Source organism: Erithacus rubecula (genome assembly GCF_903797595.1).
Source record: "Erithacus rubecula genome assembly, contig: scaffold_596_arrow_ctg1, whole genome shotgun sequence".
NCBI lineage: Eukaryota > Metazoa > Chordata > Aves > Passeriformes > Muscicapidae > Erithacus > Erithacus rubecula.
Genome location: NW_027635742.1, coordinates 25,475 through 48,965, shown reverse-complemented (window position 1 = coordinate 48,965; position 23,491 = coordinate 25,475). Strand labels below are relative to the sequence as shown.

General features: G+C 43.3%; 1 protein-coding gene across 1 annotated transcript; it reads left to right on the top strand.

Annotated features, from left to right (window-relative positions):
* The first annotated feature begins 1,940 nt into the window (after positions 1-1,940).
* LOC306816446 (serine/threonine-protein phosphatase 4 regulatory subunit 3-like) lies at positions 1,941-10,459 on the top strand. The gene is given in 12 exon segments (XM_079332890.1): positions 1,941-2,621; positions 2,624-3,180; positions 4,398-4,475; positions 4,686-4,799; positions 5,546-5,662; positions 5,855-5,986; positions 6,621-6,723; positions 7,194-7,352; positions 8,029-8,198; positions 8,538-8,677; positions 9,129-9,300; positions 9,884-10,459. Coding segments are annotated over 12 exon segments (1,977 nt in total). The 5' UTR covers positions 1,941-2,470; the 3' UTR covers positions 9,968-10,459.
* Positions 10,460-23,491: the final 13,032 nt, after the last annotated feature.

Here is a 23,491-nt window from a genome sequence, read left to right as displayed (position 1 = left end):
CTGGAAATGTGCTCAAGTATGCAGTGCTGCATAGATGAGCTACCCAGAGCCAGATTAAGAGTGTAGTGGGAAAAGTGTCACACTTGCAAATCACATCCCTTTGTGGCTCACTTAAAGGTAATCAATCATTCACAGTCTTGCAAGAGTAGCTGCCTGCACACCACCACCTCTGTGACTTGAGCTGGTCTTTATCAAAGCAGCTTTTTGAAAACTGGGAATTATTCCTAGCTAACTTAATACTTGGTTTCAAAGTTGTCACTTCATAGCTATTATCTGTAAACTTTAGCCAGTCTTTTTAAAAGTCCTTTCTTTTACATTTCAAATTGATATTTTTCATTAAGTGTTTTCATCACTTTCCCCCCAACCCCTCACACTCCACAAATGGAAAGACAGATTTCTAGATCTTTTGAGACCAAATACCCTTCAATTCATATTCCACAAAGTACTTTTGCATATTTTAATGGAGCAGGTAAAAACATTTTTCTTGATTTTATGATGTTTTAATTGAGGTGAAAATCCATAGCTGAGCATTTTCATAAAATGAAAATTAAAAATATGTGACTAGGCTTGAAACATTTTAATTCCAATCTCTCTCATTTATAACACTTGCTTTCTCTTTTTTTAGAAGAGTGTTTTCAAAGGCAAAAGGAAGCAGAATATCAGAATTATGAAGAAAAGCTTCATAGCATAAAGCTCAAACAAGAAATTGCTCCAAACTGACTTCTAGGTGAAGTCACTTCTGTGATTATTTTGCTAAAAATAAATTATCATCTTCCAGTTAAAACTCTCTGTGAAAGGGATCCTGACCAGAAAAAACATCACAGCTTATGCCTGCACGTGGTCTCCTGTTCGCTCAAGGCCTCCACAAAATTTTCGGTGTTGCTTTCCATGGGACTCATTCCATGCATATTTAAGATGCAGTTTTCAATTGATGCCAAATTGATTTTAGTCTTTTTTGTTTTATATATTCTCTGTACTCTTTACACATGTATTTGCAGCCTATTAGTGTGTTCATAGTCCCCGCAATTTGAAAGTTCTAAGGTGTTGCACAAAGACAAAGAATTCTTTGCACTTACTGTAAAGAAAAAAGCAGCTGCTATTACCAAGCCAACACAGAGCCATGCTCCAGTTCTTACTGTTTTTATATCTCTTCCAAATAATAGGATCATAGAATAGTTTTCATGGGTGGGGACCTTAAAGATCATCCAGTCCCAACCCCTCTGCCATGAGTAGGGATGCTTCTCACTAGATGTGATTTCTCAGGGCCTCATCCAGCCTGGCCTTCAATACTTCCAGGGATGGATCCACAACCTCTGAATGGCTTGTCTTCCTGGATCAGAAAGTTGGCCTCTACACACTCCAGGAATGCCCTTTGTTCTTGCAGCCACCTGTATTACTTTCCCAGCAGATGTTGGTGAGGTAGATGTTCAAGAATACATTCAGTGCTGGTAAGTGGAGATGAAGCTGAAGTACAAGAGGCAGGTTGAACTCGGGGGGCCAGGAGCCAAAGCCCAGGACAAGAGGCCATGAACTCCCCTTTGCATTGCAGAGGGCACAGGGACCTGTGGGGCAGCCAGGGGATCAGACACTCAGAGACACAGTACGAGCTAATGAGCTCCAGACCTTCGTGAACTTAGATGGTGAGGGGATGAAAGCACAGGAGTTTCTTTATTCCAGGTTCCTTCTCAGAGGCACCAGCTTGAGGTGTAATTTTGTTATTTAGTTACTGCATCATGATTACATTGTTTTGAGGATCTGGACATCTGTAACTCTGCTATGGCAGACCCAGGGTTAAGCTGGCAAGGAAGCCTGCTCTGACTATGTGAGAGTGGAGGGTATAGCTGTGAAGGACTTTGGTCCCGCATGAGGTGATGTGAGAATGACTCTAGAGTGATCTTGGGTGGTTGGACAGGGAAATTTCCTTAGCACTGAGACTCTCCTTTGCTAGCCTCTTGCTTCTGAAAAGCCCATAGCCCTCAGCTATAGTGCTCCAGTTGGGGAAGTGTCCCAGCATGCTTGCGTGATGACAGTTTTGGAAGGGACCTAAAAGCTCATCTGGTTCCAACACCCCTGCCATAGGCAGGGACACCTTCTACTAGACCAGGATCTCAAAGCTCCATCCAGCTCAGCTTTCAACACTTGCAGAGATGGGACAGCCACAACTTCTCTGGGCAGCCTGTGAACAGTGCCTTACCACTCTTACAGTCCAGCACCTTTTCCTAATATCTAATAGAAACAGCTTAAGGCTATTCCCTGTCTTCCCTGCCTGCCCTTGGGAAGAGGCCCTCTCCAGCCTTCTTAGAGGCCCTCAGAAGTTACTGGGAGGGGTTCGAGAAGTTCCAAAAGGTCAACAACGAACAACAGCCGTTGGTCATCTACCGTAACCCTTGACAGCCACGAGCCCAACATTCTGAATTCTGGCAGTTAGAGGGACGGACCAATCAGCAGCCTCTGATCCAGGTACATCATAATGACTGAAGAACACCTTCAGCAGTTGGAGGGGCAGAGCAGTAGAAGGACAGTGCAGAGTGGCCTCCAGTCTTGCTTCTCTCTTGTCCTCTTTGGGTATTGGTGTCATTCTGTGGAAGTCACCCAGGACCTTCTTGAGTCAGAAGAGGAGCACCTGAAGAAATGGTTAGAATTAGTCGTTTCATGGACCTTCCTGCCTGTAAGCTCCCCAGACTTAGAGAGATTGCAGACCTAGTGACCTCTGTTCGCTTCTCACGCGCCCGTAAGGGAAAGCTAACGCTGGCCTTGAGGCATAAAGGCTATATTCCAAAGCTGCTCAAGCTTTTCCGAGTCTGTGAGCTTGCAGAGAACACTGAAGGCTTGCATCTTCTGTTTGACATTGTGAGAAAAATTCTGTACCTGGACAAAAACATTCTGTTTGAGGTGATGTTTTCTGATGAGTGTATTCTGGATGTTGTCGGATGCCTTGAGTATGATCCTTGTTTGGCTGAACCAAGACGGCACAGGGAATCCTTTACCAAAAGAGCCAAGCTACCGGAGGTTATTCCTACCAGAGACCCTGAACTCAGGGAAAAAATCAACGAGGCATTCAGGGCACAGTACATTCGGGCCATCATCATGCCTAATCCATCGGATTTTGAAGAGGGTTGTCTTTCTACCCTCAATTCCTTCATCAGCTCCAGGAAAGAGGAGATTTTACGTGAGTTGCAGGTGAGTGTTTTTTTAATGTGGCTTAGATGGGATCTGTAGAGATCCCTCTGGCTGTACTTTGGAAATGGTCTACAGCTGGTGAACACCATAGAAGTTAATCACAGGCACTTTCATTTGCACAATGTTTTGAATGCTTTCCCTTCCTTCTGATCCCTTGGATTTTGTATTTTCAAAATCATACATTTCAGGTCACTGTCTTAATACTTTTTATGGGCTGTAACAAGATAAAGTCCTTTGGTTGCCAAGCAAATCTTTGGAGCTGGTTTTCTATAAGTATTTAAGGAACATGCAACTTCTGGTATTTTGTTCCAGGGACATCTACTACACTGTGTTCCATGTAAAGGAATGCAGAGAAATGGGTGGACAGATATGGCAGAAAGCACCAAAACACTTGAGAGACGATGACGTTGCCAGGTTTTTGGAGTCTGAAGCATTAAATGATTTACAAGATGTGCAGTGTTGTCCTGTATTTGCCTTAAATATCTCGTATCAGTAGAGGATGTGAATCTGAAAAGCAAATAATAGTCACAAAAGTTTCCCATCTTGGCAAAGCAGAGTTCCTGCATGTGGGAGAGCTGGTTTTACTGCAAGTAGGGTTCAGGAGAATGTGGCTGCAGCCAACCTGTAATCTGTTAACCTCAGAGAGATGAACTGAGAAGGTGCTTTGCAATGCTGCAGATCCAAACGAGGGAAACTGATCTCCTTGGGATGTTCACAGTGTAGTAAGAATGGCTCAGGTAGAGTAGGGCCAAAGTTTTCTCTTGGTTAGCCCTTTTTACATCAGAAGTGCACGAGTGGTTTACGAGTGGAAGTTTATGTGCAAAGTGCTCCTTTCGATGTGGGTGTGGGTATGGCAAATCCCACAGGGAGTCTATGGGGCTGGGCGGAACTGCAAAGCATAGAGGTGGCAAGGCAGAGAAGGAAAGGAAATGTCACGCTCTGTAGACACGAATTCAGGGATCATCTTTGGGCTTCATGCCCTGTTACCAGCTTTACTGTGGCTCTGGTGTGCTGGAGATGCTCCAGCTGCACAGAAGTAGTGCTGAAAGACTGGGAATGATCCTGCTAGATGTGCACTCTAACATTTGCCTTCTTTGTGATAAAAATAATGACAGTGTGGAAAGTTGGACTGTGTGCCGTGTGGGATCCTGGAAAGATCATGCTTTCACTTTCCAGAAGGCACTGTGTAATTTGTGTTCTTTTTGTGCGCTCCACAGGAGGATGAAGAATTTTTGCCTGAAATTTTTACACGATTAACAAATGAAGCTACAGATGGAGAGCAACGATGTGAATTGGTAAGTCAGTAGTCTTGGTGGTTCCTCAAAGGCTTTAAGGGAGAGGGATGAATTAGAAAGTGAAACTGTTCTGAGAGTTCTGCAGTTCCAGAAGTACTTATGGAGAAGCAGCCAGTCCAGCACCCCCCGGTACAAATTGTAACTGTTTCCTTCTTTCGGAGAGTTTTCTGACTCAAATGCACCAAACTTTTTTTTCCCCCTGTGCACCAGATGAAGTTTTTCAAGGAATTCTGTGCCTTTTCTTTCACGTTACCTGAGAAAAGAGATGAATTTCCTAAAACTTTGGCGAAGTTGGGATTTCTTCCAACTCTTGAAATGTTAATGGTAAGTGAAAACTTGGAACTGGTTTCAATAAAACTATAAAATCATACAGTCATATAGCCTTTTAAAATATTTTTATCTACTGAGCATCTTTTTACAAGTCTGATTGGAGACCTTTGCTTTGCTGAGAGTGGAGGTTTCTGATAATGTCCAGAATCCAGAAGCTGCCCACAGTTCTGCTCTGGAGTAACTTGGCTTGACTGCTCTTACTATTTTACTTTTGGAGAAATCTGAGGGCAGTGAAGTCCTTTTGACAAGGTAGTCAAAAGGTGAAAGAGATTTTTTCATGTGGAAACTTGATTGTTGTTTTTTTATTGGAGAAAATCACATCCCTTAAGGAAAGGTCTGAATTCTTGTTGCCTCTAGATGGTTACAGAAACTGTTGTGCACCTTGATTTGTACAGTGGTTCTTTAGTACAAAAGGAATAAATTGTGGACAGCAGGTATAGAATATCAAAAACGTCTTAGATATTCAAGCAAGTAGGATGTTGTGAATGTTTCCAGCCTAAGTTAGGGTTCTTAAATTGACAGAAAGCTTTTTGCCCTTTCTAAAGGATGAAAATAGAAGGGAATGGATTTGCCTGGTTCCTTGTGGTTTTTCTGTAACTATATTATGTTTATGAAATTTTTTGTGACAAAATATTCTGCAGTTTTTAAACTGCCTCTTTTTGACAGCTTCATGCAATAAGAAATCCCAAACTTTATTTACTCTAACAAATTTATCTCTTTTTTTTATTTTTGTGTGTGAGGGAGTGGATGATCTGCAAGTTAAATCTGCTGCTACAGATATATTGTCTTATCTAGTAGAATTTAGTCCAGCCATGGTCCACGAATTTGCAATGCAAGAGGCCCGACAGAGTGAGAATGTGAGTAAAAGTGATTTGGAGTTTGTTGAATATACCAGTTTTAGGGCAAACAGGAAAATAACCAGTAAAATAAAAACGATATTTCTGTATTTTGTTTTAATTTTTGTTTTTAAAAAATTGCAGAAAATGGGGACCTCATTCCATTCTTGTGAATAATTATTTTGTGATTTCTTTCTTTGGATTTTTTTGCAGGATACCCAACTCATCACTGAGATCATTAAGCAGATAATCTGTAGTCCTGACCCTGAATTTGGAGGTGATCATCAGTTAATGGAGATTTTGCGTGCACTGATCGATCCAGAGAAAATGCTGACCACAGCTAGTGTAAGAGAACAGGAATGGCAGAAGACATGATACTGTCTTGTCAAACTTAAAAGCCTGATATTCTCTATTGCTATTATTATGGGCAGAGGACAACAAATGATAAGGTTTTTTAATTGAGTGGCATGTGGTCTGACAGCAACTTTAAATAAGCAAAAGATAAGCTAATTTTGCTAATGCAAGGTATGTGTATGGGGCATTGTGCCAGTATTAAACCACACAGTCCCATGTGTCAGGGCCATAGAATTGTCTGGCCATAGCTCTCTCCATCTGGATGATAAATCCTGAACTATTTAAATACATTGCAATGGACCAGAATACCTGTAAAATGGTTTACAGTTTTTTCTGGGCAAAACTACATGCATTTAAGAATGGTTTAAGAAGACTTTGTCAAGCACTTGGAGTCCCTGCTATTTTTTCCAGTATATATGCTGGGGATTATTTTAATGACAGCTAGGTTGGTTGGATGTCTCACAAGTTTTTCCCAAAATAAAGAAATTGATCCTGTGTGAAGACAGTTCTGCAGACCCAAAAAACTCAGTAGAATTCTTTGTAAGCTGTTTCTTCTGTTACCACTCTTTTTTCATTTAAAAGGTTGTATGTATGTCAGTGTTTAATGAAGTTATTGTTGTTTTAGCATTTAGAAATATTTGAATTTCTCGATAACTTCTACGACCATTACATTCATGTTCTTACTGCACCGCTTCCGGCTGATGCATCAGAAGAATGGCATGAAATAGGTAAGAACAATTTCAATTTTTTTCCCTTTGAACGGCAGCACAGTCCTGGTAATAGCAACAGACTTGTGATGCCTGCTGGGAACAGACTAGCTGCAAGCTTCTATTCCTCCAGGGACAGGGATTATGTGGGCAGGAGTTTTCATAGCCCTTTCCTGAAGCTGTGAATGCTGACATAGCTTGATGGTATACTTTGTAAAGATGCACTTCCTTCATGTGTATTGAAAATAATGTCATAGTTTTACTAGTCTAATTTTAAAGAATATTTACTTATTATAATATCAAAAAAGGCACCAAAAAAAAAAAAAAAAAAAAAAGAAAAAGCCACAATTGTTCTGACCTCCCAAAGAAATACAGTAAAACAAAAATCCACAAAAAATATATCAGAAACTGCAATAGCAACTAAATTTAGTGTACGCTGACAGTAGAGGATTTAATTTTTGTACAACTTAAAGCATTAATTTATCTTGTAGATAATTATCAAACGGCAGAAATACTTGCCTCAGTTTTGGAGCTGCTGTCTTTTTGTGTGGAACGGCACAAATACCACATGAAGAGGTACATTATGAACAAAGATCTCCTGAGAAGAATACTGGTCTTGCTGAAATCCAAACACAAATTTCTGGCCTTGTGTGAGTATGGAACTGCTGTGATTTATTTTTTAAAGGCTTTGTGTGTCCTATGTGGAAGGTGTAAGAGTGTTGATGTACACTTGAACTCAGAATTCATGCTCATTTGCTGTGTTTCATTGGCTACAATTAAGTCATTTGGGAAAAAAGAGGTAGCAGCTATCTGTAAGCACAGACCAATGCAGTTTGCGGTGAGAGAAGAACTGTTGTCTCTTTTGAAGTCTACAGGGATCCTTTCAAATCTCCATGACAGGATCCTTTGGAATAAGATTTCTTGCCTCATTTCAGTAGAAATTGTGTCCTTTCTTAATAATGTCCTGAATCTGGTTCTCATTGTGGAGAGTGAATGAAATCCTGGGAAGCAGGGTCTTTAAAGACTCACGGCTGGTTCTGGGAGGGGAACACGGAAGAAGAACACAAAGGAGTTGATAGTTTAAATTGACGCATGCTGGAATGCATTGCTGCTGGACTTGAGACAAAAAATCCATGATTCCTGATGACCTTCAAATACCCAGGAAAGTCAAAGAAGGAAAGAAAGGTCACCTGTCAACAAATCTGCTTCTGTGCTTCGGGGCTGCATCTTCCTCTTGGGATAACACCAGGTTTTTCAATTCTTCCGTAAGAAGGTGACAGCCCTGTCATGTGCTTGTTGAATGCTTGAATACCTTTCTTCACACAGGTGCTCTTCGCTTTCTGAGGAGGATAATTGGCCTGAAAGATGAACTGTATATCCGCTACATCACTCTGGGAAACCTGTTTGAACCAGTTGTAAATGCTATGTTGGACAACAGGAATAGGAGCAATCTGCTCAACTCTGCCTTGCTGGAGCTGTTTGAATTCATCCGAATGGTAAGTTCAGCAGCAGCTTCAGCACTGACATGTCCATGACCTTGCAGGGCAAGAGGCAAAAGGAAGATTTCCAAGATAGCAAACATCCTGTTTTAATGGAACGGTCACAAATTTTGGGACATTGCAGACTCTATTGTCCATTTCTAAGGGAAGTTTAATAATTCTCCCTAGATTTCAGCTCTTTTCCTAAGAATAAATCTGATTGCTCCCCATTCGTTCTTGACAAGAATATTTTGGTTCGAGATAAGGAATCAGTTACTTTCCAAAATAAAGTTGAAAGCTTTCCGATTTTGTGCATGCAAACTTTTGAGAGTGAAGCCCTGTTTTGTTCTTATTCAGGAGGACATTCAGCTCCTTATTGCTCATATAGTTGAGAACTTCTCTGATGCACTGGAATCTCTCCAATACATTCACACATTCCAGGGACTGAAGACAAAATATGAGCAAGAAAAAGACCAGCCAAATCAGAAACCAAACAGGTATGGCCCAGTTTCTGTCTAACGAGGATGCCAGTGCCTGCCATTCTGCAAGCCTACTGGTTGGTTTTTAATTTCCCATAGAGCAGCAGAAGCAGGTGGCTGGGATTGGGGTTGGATTTCATTCCTTCTGAAAACTTCTTGGGTTAGAATAATCCCCCATCTACCTTTTATTGAGTAGAGCTGATGTGGTCAGTAGATTAAATGTTCCACTGAGAAAACTCTCAGCTTATGAAGAACAGAATCTTGCTCTGTTCTTCTGAGTTAGAATTCAGTCTGCCTCATTATCAGCTGTGTATTTGTGAAGCTTCTGGTGAGGGTGAAAGCAGGGATGGAGCTGGATTGTCTTCCCCGAGTCACCTAATTCATTCTAAAGCTTTGGAAGCCATTTATGGCCTGACTGAGTCTGAAACATCAGGCAAAGCTTCAATCACTTGTCCTGTGTCTCTTGCAGTGTCTCCTCCAAATTGCCTGGTGAGACATTTGTCAAAGGAGCAATGAGCTTACGGGTGGATGAAGATCAGTTCAGTGAAGGCGAAGAGAAGGCAGCTCCAATGCCACCAGCAAGCTCCAATGGCTCCTATCCACCATACACAACCCAGACCACAGTGGAGACAGCCCCCAAGGTGGGAGAGAACTTTTATGGAAGCTCCTATCCTCAGGTAGGACAGCAGAGCAACCTCCTAGGGCTTCACTGGCTGTAATGCGGCACGGTCAGCAAATAGCCTTGTACAGGGTGTCTTAGGGATAAAATCATCCAAATCCTTGACTACTTTCACCAAGAATGAAACCCTGACTAGTTTAGGGTATGGTTTAAGGAGGATAGGATGGGACTGGAGTCTGCTGTTAATCTGGTGGACACAGGGTAATTTTGCCTCTTCTGCATGATTAAACTGTTCCTACTCTGGCTTTCTTCCCTGCCCAGCTAGTGCTCTGTGTGTGTGATATACAGATGGGATTGCCTTTTTTGGAGTCTATTCCCCATCAGGGAATGAATACGTGTTTTTAAGCAGACAAAATGTAGGAAGTGATACCTCTTTTGTGCCTTTTACAGCTGAGCATTATTTGAATCTTAGCTTCCAAGGAGCTAGAGAAAACTCTGGCAAGAATTTTATTGCTCACCCCTTTTGACCTGGGGGCAAAACAGATGTGCAGACTGTATTTTTTCAATGTGTGAATTTCATTTTTGTACCTTTTTCTAATTGGCAGAGAGGTCTATTTGAAATATTTGGTTATCCAGATGATGAAGATCGTGAGACATCTCCAAAGAAAAGAGCTCGTCTGGATTCCTAAAGGAAACTGAAATTTTTAAATAAGGACTTTTTTATGGGTTTTCTAATGCTGCAACTGTTTAATGTTAAAATATGGAACCAGCTGCAGTACATGAAATATATCTCTCTTGTAATATATGTTATTATAGAATAAGAATGTAATGGTAATATATGTTTAAATTATAATAGAGTAAAATATAATATAAGTAATATAATTAATATTATGCAATATAGTAGTAATATGTAGTAACATATGTTAGGTAAATTGCTCCTGGAACAGTTTAAGGTGAAGCTGTTATGATGTTTTGGAGATTTAGCTGGTAGTTTAGGGTAATACCTAGTTTTAATTGTAGCTCTTGTTTGGAAAAAAATTGCTTTCTGTATAGATATGCTCAGATAGTTTGTTCATCAAAGAAGTTTATTTTGTACTAAAGATCCCAATGTACTTGTTTTACACCATTTGTAAGTATGTGGCAATATTAATGCTGACCTGTAAAATTCAGGAATTAAAATTGAACTCTGTAGTTTCATAGGATATGTTATTTGTAAGTACTATTTTAATAAAAAGTTACATGAAACCTGACTGGGTGGGTTTGCTTCTTTTCCTGTGAAGTACTGCTCCAGTCAGTGATGTCATGCCCTGAGCAAAGGGTAACCACATTCTTGGCTTCTCTTTCAATCTGTCATGGCCAAGCCAGTACAAGGTTTCAAAAATATTTCTACACTTTTTCGACTGAATTGCAGGTGGCATCTCAAACTTTGCAAATAAAGAAATTCTTTTTTCCTAATTTTATTTTAGCAGATTTCAGTATCTGGTTGTTTATGGGCTCTCAAGAGGCTGAGGCCAGTGGTTGAGCAAATCTGCACTGCAGAGATGCTCTGCAAATGCAAAAAGCAAAAGCAAAATTAGGAAAATTGAAAGTGGATAAAATTTATTTAAGTGGAGACATTTTTTGCTGAAAATAAATTTATCTTAAAAAAAAAAAAATCCAAAAAACCAAGCCCAACCTAAACTGACCAAACTAAAATAATGTAATAACTATACAATGGCTCTTGACCAAGGCAGGCTTTTTAATGGTAGTCTAGACTTTAATACATTTGAGTTGTTTATTTCAAATATGTGTGAACAGATATTGCCTCTCCTGCCACATATACAGGGAAATTTAGGCCTCACTTAAAAAGGCAGAGTGCAAGAATCATGAAATCATGAGTTCAAAGTGTTTCTCTGAATTATCTGTCTATTTAAGATTTCCCTCTGCTAGAGAAAAATCTCTGTTACAGAAGTTGCAAGTTAAGCAAATCTATCTGCATGGAAAGTAAACCAGGTTACAAACACTGTTTTGTGGCTATTTAGATATAGCTCATATTGGTGACTGTCCTATTCCAAATTAGAGGATTGCAAGAGGATAAACATATCTCTAAACAAAATTAAAGTGCAACCCTTACACTGGTTGCTTTTCTTGTCTCCAGAAAGCAGCAAAAATCTGGGTAGTTTTATCTCTAAAGGTTCGATGTATGAGTGGACAAAAAACTCTGTGCAAGTGGAAGTTCAAGAATAGGCTAAATACGTGGTTCTTCCATATCTTCCAGCTAGCTGTGGGATCAGGAGTGTTTGTTTTGGGTGACTCTCATGAATGTTCTAGACACTGCCACAAGAAGTACATGCAGTTTGCAGACTGCTCACCACATAAAGCTACTTATTTTTTAGAGCATTCTCTCTACTGACAGCTTATATTCAACATTTTGGAGAGACTAAATCATGAAGTTGTTTTTATGGAGAAAAAAAGCAGTTTTGTCCTCTGAGGCTGTCTCGTAACATGATTCTTTGTTTCAGGAGTTTGCTGCAGATGTGTTTCTGGTGGTGTGCTTTGTCAACCTGAGAATTAATATGCATCTTAAAGTAACCCTGGTGATTTCTCTCTTCCTGTCTGTATTTCTGGTGGTCACGGATAACAAAGGCATAGAATACGATTCTGTGTCATATCACCATGCTTCTATCATTGAGACCTCTTTTTTGTTTGATTTCTGCTTTCTGTGGTTACCATCTACTGAAATAAAACACAGCATTAACCTGAATGACAGAGAGAAATGTTAAAGAAAGCTATTAATAGTGTTTATACAATTTATGCTCTTTGTGCCCTGAAAGTATTCAAAGCATTAGTTTCCTCAAATGCCCAATCCAAATTAGATGGGCTTTTTTTTCTTTTTATGTGTTTGTTTCTTTGATTGATTGATTCTTTTGTTTGTTTTGGGTTTTGGTTTGGTTTGATTTTTTGATTTTTATTATTTATTTCCTAATTTTATGTTGTATCTTAATGTTTGTCATCCTCCTCCTCCTAAACTCTGGAAGAGGCCCACAGCTGCCTCTACCTTTCCTCATCTTCACACCAAATATGGTGTGACACTGCTGCAGTGTTCCCACCTATAAAAGGAGGAGAATGATCCCCCCACAAGAAGACACAGGAAAGTCATAGGGAAAAACTAATATGTGTGAGCAAAGATGATGATGGATGATGCTCAGAAATGGAGAAAAAGTACTAGCGGAGGAAGAAAAAGGAAATAACTGGAGGGTGTCTTGTGGCAGGAGGTTTTTTAGAGTGCCAGGAAATGGGTGGTGGATGTCCATGTGGTCTGCCTTTATTAATCTTGTGGGCTGAGCAGTTCTGAGGAAAAGTGATTGCCTGATAGATATTTGCCATGACATAAGGTTACAAACAATTGAGCTTGTTTAACAAGACAAATAGGAGAAATCAGGAAATAAAAATGACTGAATACTGAGCCCTTTTATTCCAGATAAGGAGGAACTCTACAGTTATTAATATTTCATCAAATTGGGAAAAACAATAGAAAGTCAAGTTAATAAGCTTAAGTCACATACATGTTGTAGTTTCCCCTAGTGATTTCATTGTGCATAGTTTTTTTTCATACCAGTAGGAATAAAAAGTTAAGCTACATTTAGTACCCTGTTCGGTGAACCTGCTGTAATTCTCTGGAATTTATTTTTCAGTACCTCAAATATTCATTTGACATGGAGATCCTTCAGCTCAGCCTGCCTGGCTCTTTATCAGACATGGGGAGAAGCAATTTTTTTTACCACAAATGAGTCTTTATTAATTTCCTGTTTGGCTTTTTTTTTTTTTAATAATAATTTGTTCTAATAAATACTTGGTACTTGCTCATAGTAACAGGCAAAGAGTAAACATTGGAGTTTGTAACAGTGAAATATCACAAGGCTCTGTAAATAGCATGCAGTCTGATTCCACACATTTATTTTGTGCATACCCCTTTCTTTCACTGCATTTTCACCATGTTGGAATATGTCTCAATTTTGACTACTCAGAGACAAATCAGTCATCATCCAAATTCTGCTACAAACAATACAAATATCCACTTACTAATGAGATATTTACTGTATTTACTGCAGTATGTCCTATTTATCTCTGTGTTCATGAAGAAGTCCAAGGCAATATCCTGAATCAGTTCAAATCACTTGAAATTTCACAACTATCCTCAGAAGTGTTAGAGAATAGAAATGTGAGGAGCTGAAGAAGTCCAACTGCCTTGAAACATGATTGAAGTTGGCACCTCAAGTGTAGGTTGTTGTAGCTTGGAGCAAATCTCAGCTACAAATGACCATGTCTTTTCTTGGAAAATAAATGTGAGAAAGGCCCAGAAACAGAACAGCTTTTTACCCCAGAACACTGAAATAGTTCATGGTCACTGTCTCCAGCAGAGAGCCCAGATCCACAAAAACCAATGAAGCTGAATTGTTTGGGGTTTTTGCATGTGAATTGCATATTTTGTCAGTGAATAGCACACTGTTTCTTTGCTTCATGTAGATGAGGCTTTTAAGTTTGGGCCTGTCAGGTGACAAGGCAGGAGGACATTGGTAATTTCTGAGTGAGTTCAGTGAGAAGTCTGCAGAGCCATGGCAACAACTGCATGGAATGCAGGAGCTGTACCCAACCAAGCCCTAAGCCTGCACAGGTTAATTGTGGCTCTTAGCAGTGCTAGGTATGTGATTCGTGCTAATTAAATTGTAACAAAATTGGCAAAATCATGGCATTGTAATAAATAGGAAAATTGCATTTAATTACTGTAAAGGAAAAAGAAATATAGGAAATGGTTAAACAAAGGAGAAAAAAATCGTTCTCCAGATGTTAGGTGGGAGGCAGGATGGGAAGGGTATAGGTCTAAGAACAGTGTCTAGGAATAGGTTTTTGACCTTGAATTGAGCCAAATTGGGATGATTCCAAACCACTGGACACGGGACTAAGGCTTGTTTTGGGAACATATATTTAATTATGTAACCTTAAGTTTAGTGCGCCTGCTCTACCTGCCAGGTCATCAGCAAACACTGAGGAAGACCCAGAGCCTTCATCGGAAACAAGACCCCGAAAGAAGGAGAGACCCCCGACCACGGGAGAAGCATGTGCAACACAACAGAGTGACATAGATTGTAGGAATAGAAACTAGGAGGAGCTTTCTAGAAGATTCTGTATTAATATGTATTAGTAAACAGTATGTAAGTGAGATTTTTAGCTTGACTGATTTGGTAGCGTGTGAGAGGAATGGCCCTGCCCATAGCCTTGGTCGGGTTATCCCCTGGTCGGTTTTGCTTATGCTTGATACAATCGAACCATACCTTTATTATACTTAAATTGCTGCTAAATTTTGTATTTACTCAAATTTATATAACTCATATATATTGATTATATTCATTTATATACAATTGCTATTATTAATAAAGTACTGCTAAATTTAACTTTGTTGTTTGATTAATTGGACAAAAGTGAACATATCCAATATGCAGGAAATGTTTCCTTACCTGAGCAGAACTAATAATATTTGAGGAAACACCTGAAAATTTGTTAGATTTATTGGTGAAGGAGGGGATCTCTACATCTGTTCAGGGTGTCAAGCCAGCCTCTGTGATCATGTCCATGCAGACATACTATCCCTCGGGAGATGATAATTCATATTTGCTTGTTCTGACCACCTTCTTCTCCCTAGACATCCAATTTTGGCTGCAGTTGGAGGCAGGGAAGCAAGCCGGAGGGCCATCATTTGATTCTTTATGCAGCAGTACAGTGGTTGCAAATAGTGCTCCGCTTTTCATTCCTAGGGGACATGACTCAGATGACATTCACTGAGTCTGAAAAGCACAAATAGGATGGACTCCAGAGCTCAGGGGATGTTCAGGAATGCAACTCCACAGTGTGTCAGCCCCTGGAGGAACTAGCCACATAGTCTGGGTTTTCCAAATTACTTCAGTATTGCACACTTCAGTCTATCTTGCTCAGAGCAGCCAGGCAGACATCTTAGCTGGTGCAGTCCCATGTGACTAGATTGGAAGATGTTCCTGGGGATTGAGCTGCCATTCCATATAAAACCACATTTTCTTATTCTCAGCTGTGCTGTTTCATACAAGGCCAGAACATGCCCCACTATGGAAGAAGTTTCCAACATCTTACATTGGTAATTCCATGTTTGTGTCCCTGCCTGCGGGCAACATGCTGCACTCAGGTGCTCAGCTTGAGAGGCCCCTTGGCTGCTGTGATGCTTTTACAGTGAGAATGTGGGCTCTCCTGGTACTCCACATTGCTAATTGAACTCTCCACTAATTGAGGAATGTCCCAGTCTGGGGTTTCTCCTTTGTCCTGAGATCACCCCAGAGGGACATAAAGGTGGTTCAAACCCTGGTTTTCTCTGAAGCAGCCGAAGAGGGACTGCCGGAGACGGTTTTGTCTTGTTCCAAGGATTGTTTATTATATCTTATCTCAGGGACTTTTTGCCTGGCCATCAGCACTCTGCTCAGCCTGGCATCCATGGTGGAATCGGCCTGGCGAAGGCAGGGCTTATCTTATATTGTTTGTACTACGTATTACATGTTTACAAAATCTTCCCAATACAATACAATTTTATTAGATGGTCCAGCCCTGACCCCATCCAATCTAAAAGTGCCAACGTGTCACCCAACATGGATGACATGGAGGAAAAGGATTAAAAGGTGTCCACCTCCCAAATTCTCCATCTTGGCCACGTGTCCCTCATCATAAACATTCCAAAAAACCTATTTATCTACGTTTTACAAGTCTAATTTATACTTTACTAATTTTGGTGACCTGTTTCCATTCTCTTTGTGCTGACAACTTCCCCCAGGAGTTAGAATTCAGCACCTGTGACACCAGGGTCTCACTCAGAGTCTTTGAGACCCTTGCCAGGGGGGTTTGAGACCCCCAAGGAGGCCAGGGGTATGCCCTGGTCTCCCACAGAGGAAGAGCAGCTAAACCAAACTGTCTTCCTAAGGGAAGATTAACTAGAGGCAAGGCCTCATTTTAAAAAAAGTTAGGGCAGATGATACCCCCCCTCAGGGGCTACACTCAAAAAATGGACAATGGGTCATGAGTTTTCATACTCTTATAAGTTCGGTCCATTTGTATATTGGGGGTTAATCTACCAATTACAGCTTCAGGTAATGAAGTGGTTTACCCAAAGTTTGCTCCTCCCCCAACTCATTTTTGTATACATTTCTCTAGGCCTCTCACTGCTTCCATACCAGATTAGAAACCTTCAAAAATACTTTGCTACAGATTATTGTATTTACTTTCTTCTTATTTCTTTTCTTTATCTTCCTGGTTTGATCAGAATATTAAGCTGAATAATATCAGTTATTTCATATATAATACTACACCCAGGTCCCTAACCTAGATAGATGTCTGTTACTTCTACACCACCAAATTACTTTATCTCCAATCCTGATTTAATTCTCAATGAATAATTTCATTTTGTATGTGTAAATGGTTAGATTCAGAAAATTACTCTCCATTCACATATTTTGATTCTTTATAATTCTCTTTTGCACTTTTGCTAGCTACTTCTTCTTGAGTCTTCCTGATTTAACAACTTCAGATTTCAAAGAGAGGAGAAAGGGAGCTTCTAGCCTCACCTGAATGTCACCTATGGAACTAGGTTTTGAGGGTTTCCTGGTTTGAAAGGACAGTGTCTGCCGATGATCGCAGAAGGTTTCATTTGAAATAGAGACTTTAATTCCACTCCCTCCAAGTATTATAAATGTTTGAATCAAGGACTCTTTGGAAGAGATAAGGGGGTAGGAATAACAGCTCTGTTACTAATATATTTAACTGTACAAGCAGAAACAACAGCAGTTGTTAAAATTACCAACAAAGCAGAACAGATAACTCGGTTCCAGTCCTTTCTTTAGCTGCAGGCACACTCTCTCTGTGCTTGGTCCACCATCTGGCTCTCCTGCGTTCGGCCTCATGGGCTGGAGATGGGGGGTTCCTCCTCTCGGCTCTGCTCACTGGAAACATGAGTAACCCATTTGGAAGCCCAGCTCCCATCTACCCCTTTGTCTAGAGTCGTCAAAGATCCTGGGTGTAACCCAGCCAGCTCCATTGGCATGATAATGGAAAAAATTCTTTCAATTGACACAGTGATAGAAAAACACTCAACCCCCAACATTATCCACCCTAAATCTTTCCCATGCCAATATGCTACAGCAAATTAAAACATTTAAATCATATACATACATGCAGTTACAGGCACAGTATCATAGATAGTTCACCCTAGAACAAGGTGTCCTTGGGGTATGCATTGGGTCTCTCCATCCTTTTGCATCACCCACCAAGTGCAACCTGGTCCTTGAGTGAAAACCACCCCACGAACAGGATTGTCTTTGCTGGAGGCAGAGTTCACCCAGACAGTTTTTCCTAACATGCCTCTCAGGTGGGACCTTATCTCCATCTGCTGCTCCCAAGGACTCTGATTGGGCAAGGCCTGCTCAGTGGAACCTTGGGTATTCACTAACCATGTGGCCTTTGGTAGATTGATCTCCCAGTTCTTGAAAGTCCCCCTACCAAGAGCCTTTAAGGTGGTTTTAAGAAGACCATTGCACCGTTCGACTTTCCCAGCTGCTGGTGCATGGTAGGGAATATGGTACACCCACTCAGTGCTGTGTTGTCTAGCCCTGGTGCTTATAAGGCTATTTTTGAAATGAGTCCTGTTGTCTGATTTGATTCTCTCAGGGGTGCCATGCCTCCAGAGGACTTGCTTTTCCAGGCCCAGGATGGTGTTCCGAGCAGTGGTGTGGGGCACAGGGTAGGTCTCCAACCATCCGGTGGTGGCTTCCACCATGGTCAGCACGTAGCGCTTGCCCTGGCGGGTCTGAGGCAGTGTGATATAGTCAATCTGCCAGGCCTCTCCATACTTATATTTGGACCATCGCCCCCCATACCAGAGGGGCTTCACCCGCTTGGCCTGTTTGATGGCAGCGCACGTGTCACAGTCATGAATAACCTGAGAGATGCTGTCCATGGTTAGATCCACCCCTCGGTCTCGTGCCCACTTATAGGTGGCGTCTCTGCCCTGATGGCCTGAGGCATCGTGGGCCCATCGAGCCAGGAACAGTTCTCCCTTGTGTTCCCAATCTAAGTCTATCTTTGAGACCTCTATCTGTGCAGCCTGATCTACCTGCTCGTTGTGCTGGTGTTCTTCATTAGCCCAACTCTTGGGAACATGGGCATCCACATGACGGACTTTCACAGGGAGCTTCTCTACCCGAGTGGCAATGTCCTTCCACTCATCAGCAGCCCAGATTGGTTTTCCTCTATGTTGCCAGTCAGCCTTTTTCCACCTTTCCAGCCAACCCCACAGAGCATTGGCTACCATCCACGAATCAGTGTAAAGGTAGAGCTTTGGCCATTTCTCTCTCTCAGCAATGTCCAAGGCCAGCTGAACAGCTTTGAGTTCAGCAAGTTGACTCGATCCACCTTCTCCTTCGGTAGCTTGTGCAACCTGTCGTGTGGGGCTCCATACGGCAGCTTTCCACTTCCGGTTCATCCCCACAATGCGGCAGGAACCGTCGGTGAAGAGGGCGTAGTGTGCTTCATCTGCTGGCAGCTGGTTGTACGGTGGGGCTTCTTCAGCCCGGGTCACTTGCTTCTGCTCTTCTTCATCAGCGAGACCAAAATCTTCACCTTCTGGCCAGTTTGTAATTATCTCCAAAATCCCAGGGCGATTTGGGTTACCAATATGGGCGCGCTGCGTGATGAGGGCAATCCACTTGCTCCATGTGGCGTCGGTGGCATGGTGAGTAGAGGGAACCTTTCCTTTGAATAACACCCCAGCACTGGCAGTCGGGGTGCCAGGAGAAGCTGTGCTTCTGTACCAATCACCTCTGAGGCAGCTTGAACTCCCTCATAGGCAGCCAAGATTTCCTTCTCTGTGGGAGTGTAATTGGCTTCAGACCCTTTGTAGCTTCTGCTCCAGAATTCCAGGGGTCGGCCTCGGGTCTCACCAGGCACCTTCTGCCAAAGGCTCCAGGACAGACCATGGTTCCCAGCTGCAGAGTAGAGCACATTCTTTACCTCTGGTCCTGTCCTGACTGGACCAAGGGCTACTGCATGAGCGATTTCCTGTTTGATCTGAGCAAAGTCTTGCTGTTGTTCAGGGCCCCAGTGGAAATCATTCTTTTTGCGAATGACCAGGTAGAGAGGGCTCACAGTCTGACTGTACTCAGGGATGTGCATTCTGCAAAAGCCTATGGTGCCTAGGAAAGCTTGTGTTTCCTTCTTGCTTGTTGGTGGAGACATTGCAGTGATCTTATTGATGACCTCAGTGGGGACCTGGCGCCGTCCAGCCTGCCACTTCACTCCCAGGAACTGGATCTCTCAAGCAGGTCCTTTGACTTTGCTCTTTTTAATGGTGAAACCGGATCCCAGCAAAATCTGGTCTTCTGTCCTTTCTCAAATACCTGCATTGCCGTTTTCCCCCACACAATTATGTCATTGATGTACTGCAAATGTTCTGGAGCTTCACCCTTCTCCAGTGCAGCCTGGATCAGTCCGTGACAGATGGTGGGGCTGTGTTTCCACACCTGGGGCAGTCGGTTCCAGGTGTACTGCACGCCTCTCCAGGTGAAAGCAAACTGAGGCCTGCACTCTGCTGCCAAAGGAATGGAGAAGAATGCATTTGCAATGTCAATGGTGGCATACCACCTTGCTGCCTTGGACTCCAGCTCATACTGGAGTTCCAGCATGTCGAGCACGGCAGCACTCAGCGGTGGAGTCACTTCATTCAATGCCCCATAGTCCACAGTAAATCTCCATTGTCCATCAAATTTGCACACAGGCCCAGATGGGCCTGTTAAGGGTGAGTGGCTCTTGCTGAGCACCCCTTGGCTCTCTAGATCACGGATCATCTTGTGGATGGGGATCACAGCATCTCGATTTATCCGGTATTGCTGGTGGTGCTATTCCAAGGTGGGAATTGGTGCCTGTTGCTATGTCACTTTCAGGAGTCCCACTGCAGAGGAGTTTTCTGACAGTCCAGGCAAGGTGTTCAACTGCTTAATGCTCTCTGTCGCTACAGCAGCTATTCCAAAAGCCCACCTGAACCCCTTTGGGTCTTTGTAGTAGCCATTCCTAAGGAAGTCTATGCCTAGAATGCACGGTGCCCCTGGGCCAGTTACAATTGGATGTTTCTGCCACCCCTTCCCTGTCAGGCTAATCTCAGCTTCCAGCAAAGTGAATTCCTGTGATCCCCCCGACACCCCAACAATGGAAACAGGTACCTTCCCCACATGTTCTGGTGGTATCAGGGTGCATTGTGAACCAGTATCAACTAACACTTTATGTTTCTGTGGCTTTGACATGCCAGGCCATCGCACCCACACTATCCAATTGATCCTGTCATCCCATGCCTCTCCCTGGCTAGAGGCAGGGCCCCTCTAGCCCTGGTTATTATTTCTTTCCTGGGCATACATAGTGGAGGTTCCTTCCAGGGGATCTGACAGAACATCCTCCTTGCTGTAATACCCTGCACCTTGCTTGTGGGAGGTTGAGGCTACCTTCATTTTAGTGCGGCTCCCTCGGTTAGCATTTCCCTCCCTGAGCTGACGCACCCGTGCTGCCAGGACAGAAGTGGGTTTCCCATCCCATTTTCCCATGTCTTCCCCATGGTCTCGCAGGAAAAACCACAGGTCAGCTCGTGAGGTGTACCCTCTCTCCCTAGCTGGGGGACGTGAAGCTCTGACTTGGGGGCCTGTGACTCGTACTGGTGCTACGCTGATCTTCCTCACCTCCTCAATTCTCTCTATCATCTCCTCCTTCATATCCCTCATCCTATCTTCGACCTGTTGGAGGTCCCTGGCCACGGCAGAGACATTAGCCTGCATTGGGCCATTCATCATGCTCTTTTAAAATTTCTGAGTTTGTTGGCAACAGAACACACTGTCTCTGGGTGGTTATCGGCATTAATCATTGCTATGTAGGTGGTATATTGAGACGGACCCAAGGTTGCCAGATTCCATAACATCTGCCCTGTGCACTTGACCTTGTCAGGGTCATTGTCATGCTGTCCATCCCTCCCAAAGAGTACCTCTAATACTGCTGTCTCTCTCAGCTGCTGGATCCCTTCCTCAAGGGTCTTCCAGCGCATCCTACGGTGGTGCTCCTGCATTCTCTCTCTGTGTACAAACTTCTCTCTCACACTCATTAAAAGCCGATCCCAGAGGGAAAGTAGGCCTTGCTCCCTTACGAATATCTGGTCCACACCTGAATCCTGGGCCAAGGATCCCAAATTCCTGGCCTCAGTTCCATCCAGTTGAACACCTGTTCCCGTAAGGTCCCAGACCCAGAGTAACAAAGTTGTAAAAGGCTCACGGCCCCGCCGAGCAATGTCTTTACGCAGGTTACGGAGACTATCGTATGAGAGGGACTCGGTGACAAACTCAACCTCTGGCTCCCTTGCTGGTTGTGAGGACCCTCCTTGCTGATCCCCATTATCTAAGTGCCTCATTTTAATCTTAGATTTCCTAGTTTCCACAGGAGCAACTGCTGCTGGCTGTGGCTGCTCCTGTGATCCAGCTGGAACCTGGACAGATACAACATCTACGGGTTCCACTGCAGCATCATCTGACTCCCCCTCTTTAGGGCAGGGTTTCTCACCAGCTGGAGAAAAATACTCCTTCATCATCTGGCTATGCTCCTTCAACATCTGACTCTGCTCTTTCAGCATTTGGCCTATATCCTTCACTAGAGCCCCCACCCACTCTGGGTGGCTCATTTCTGCAGTGGGCTGTGGGGCAGCATCAGGCTCTGGGGCAGCATCCCTAGTCCCTGGGGCAGAGGCAGGTTCTGGGGCAACATCCCTAGTCCCTGGGGCAGAGGCAGGTTCTGGGGCAGCATCCCTAGTCCCTGCGGCAGAGGCAGGTTCTGGGGCAATATCCCCAGTCCCTGGGGCAGGTATCAGAGTTGTTGTCCAAGCCAATATTCCCTTGTTTCTGAATGCTAAGTAGAACAAGCCTACCAGCAACACCAGCCACTGTATAATAACACTGGCAATTAAAACAGATCTGAAATCCTTGAGAACCAGTGGGGTAGCCTCAAAAAACTGGGTGATGGGTTGGGAGAAAATTTCCCTTGCACTCGTTATCTCACAGTAAGTACCTTTACTGAAATAGCCCCAGAAACACGCAGTTAGAGTACGATAGCTCCGGATCCATGCAACCGCTTCCCAGAAAAAATTAAAAACCCATGAATTCCTGACATAATCAATCCACCAAACCAATCGGATAATAGCCACAGCAACCTTGGTGAGGGGGCCCAAATTCAAAAAAGGGCTTGCAAATGGGAGGGAGATGGCTGTGACCACATGAAACACAAACCAGATTAAACCAGACAACATATTGCCAGTTAAGAGAGCTGTTATTCCTGTGTTAACTCTCAACTCAGTGCCCTCTGCTCCACGTCTGGGCGCCAAAATCTGTCCTGGTTTGAAAGGACAGGTGTCTGCCAGTAAGGGCAGAAGTTTCCCTTTGGAATAGAGACTTTGGTTCCACTCCCCTCCCCCAAGTATTATGATTGTTTGAATCAAGGACTCTGAGGCAGAGATAAGGGGGGTGGGAATAACAGCTCTTTTACTAATATATCTAACTATACAAACAGAAAACAATAACAGTTAAAATTGCTAACAGAACGAAATAGGTAACTCGGTGTCAGTCCCTTTAGATGCAAGCACGCTGTCTCTGTGCTTAGTCCAGAGCCCGGATCTGCCAAAAAGGCAGGCGGGAACGGAGGCAGGAAGGAGGGGGGAGGGGCGGCAGCGGCCACGCCGGTCTCGGGCAGGAGCGAGCTGGAGCGGCGGCTCCTCGCTCACCGTGTGTGTCCGGGGGATCAGCTGTGTCCGCAGAGGCAGGAGGCTGGAACGGGGCAGATGCAGGGCAGGTGATCGCAGAGGGTCTGGCTCTGCTGTGCTCGGCCGCGTGGCTGAACGATCCCAGGCGTCCTCCTCCCAGCTCGCCGGAAACGCGAGTGCCCTCCCGGAAGCCTCAGAGGCCCCTCCGGGGCCGTCCCCATCCACCCCCTTTGTCTGGACCCATCAGGGACCCTGGGTGTAGCCCGGCCAGCTCCATTGGCATGATAATGGGAAAAATTCTTTCAATTGACACAATAACAGAAAAACACTCAACCCCCAACACCAATACCACCTCCCTTGCTTTCTAACACTGTTCAGTATGGTACTG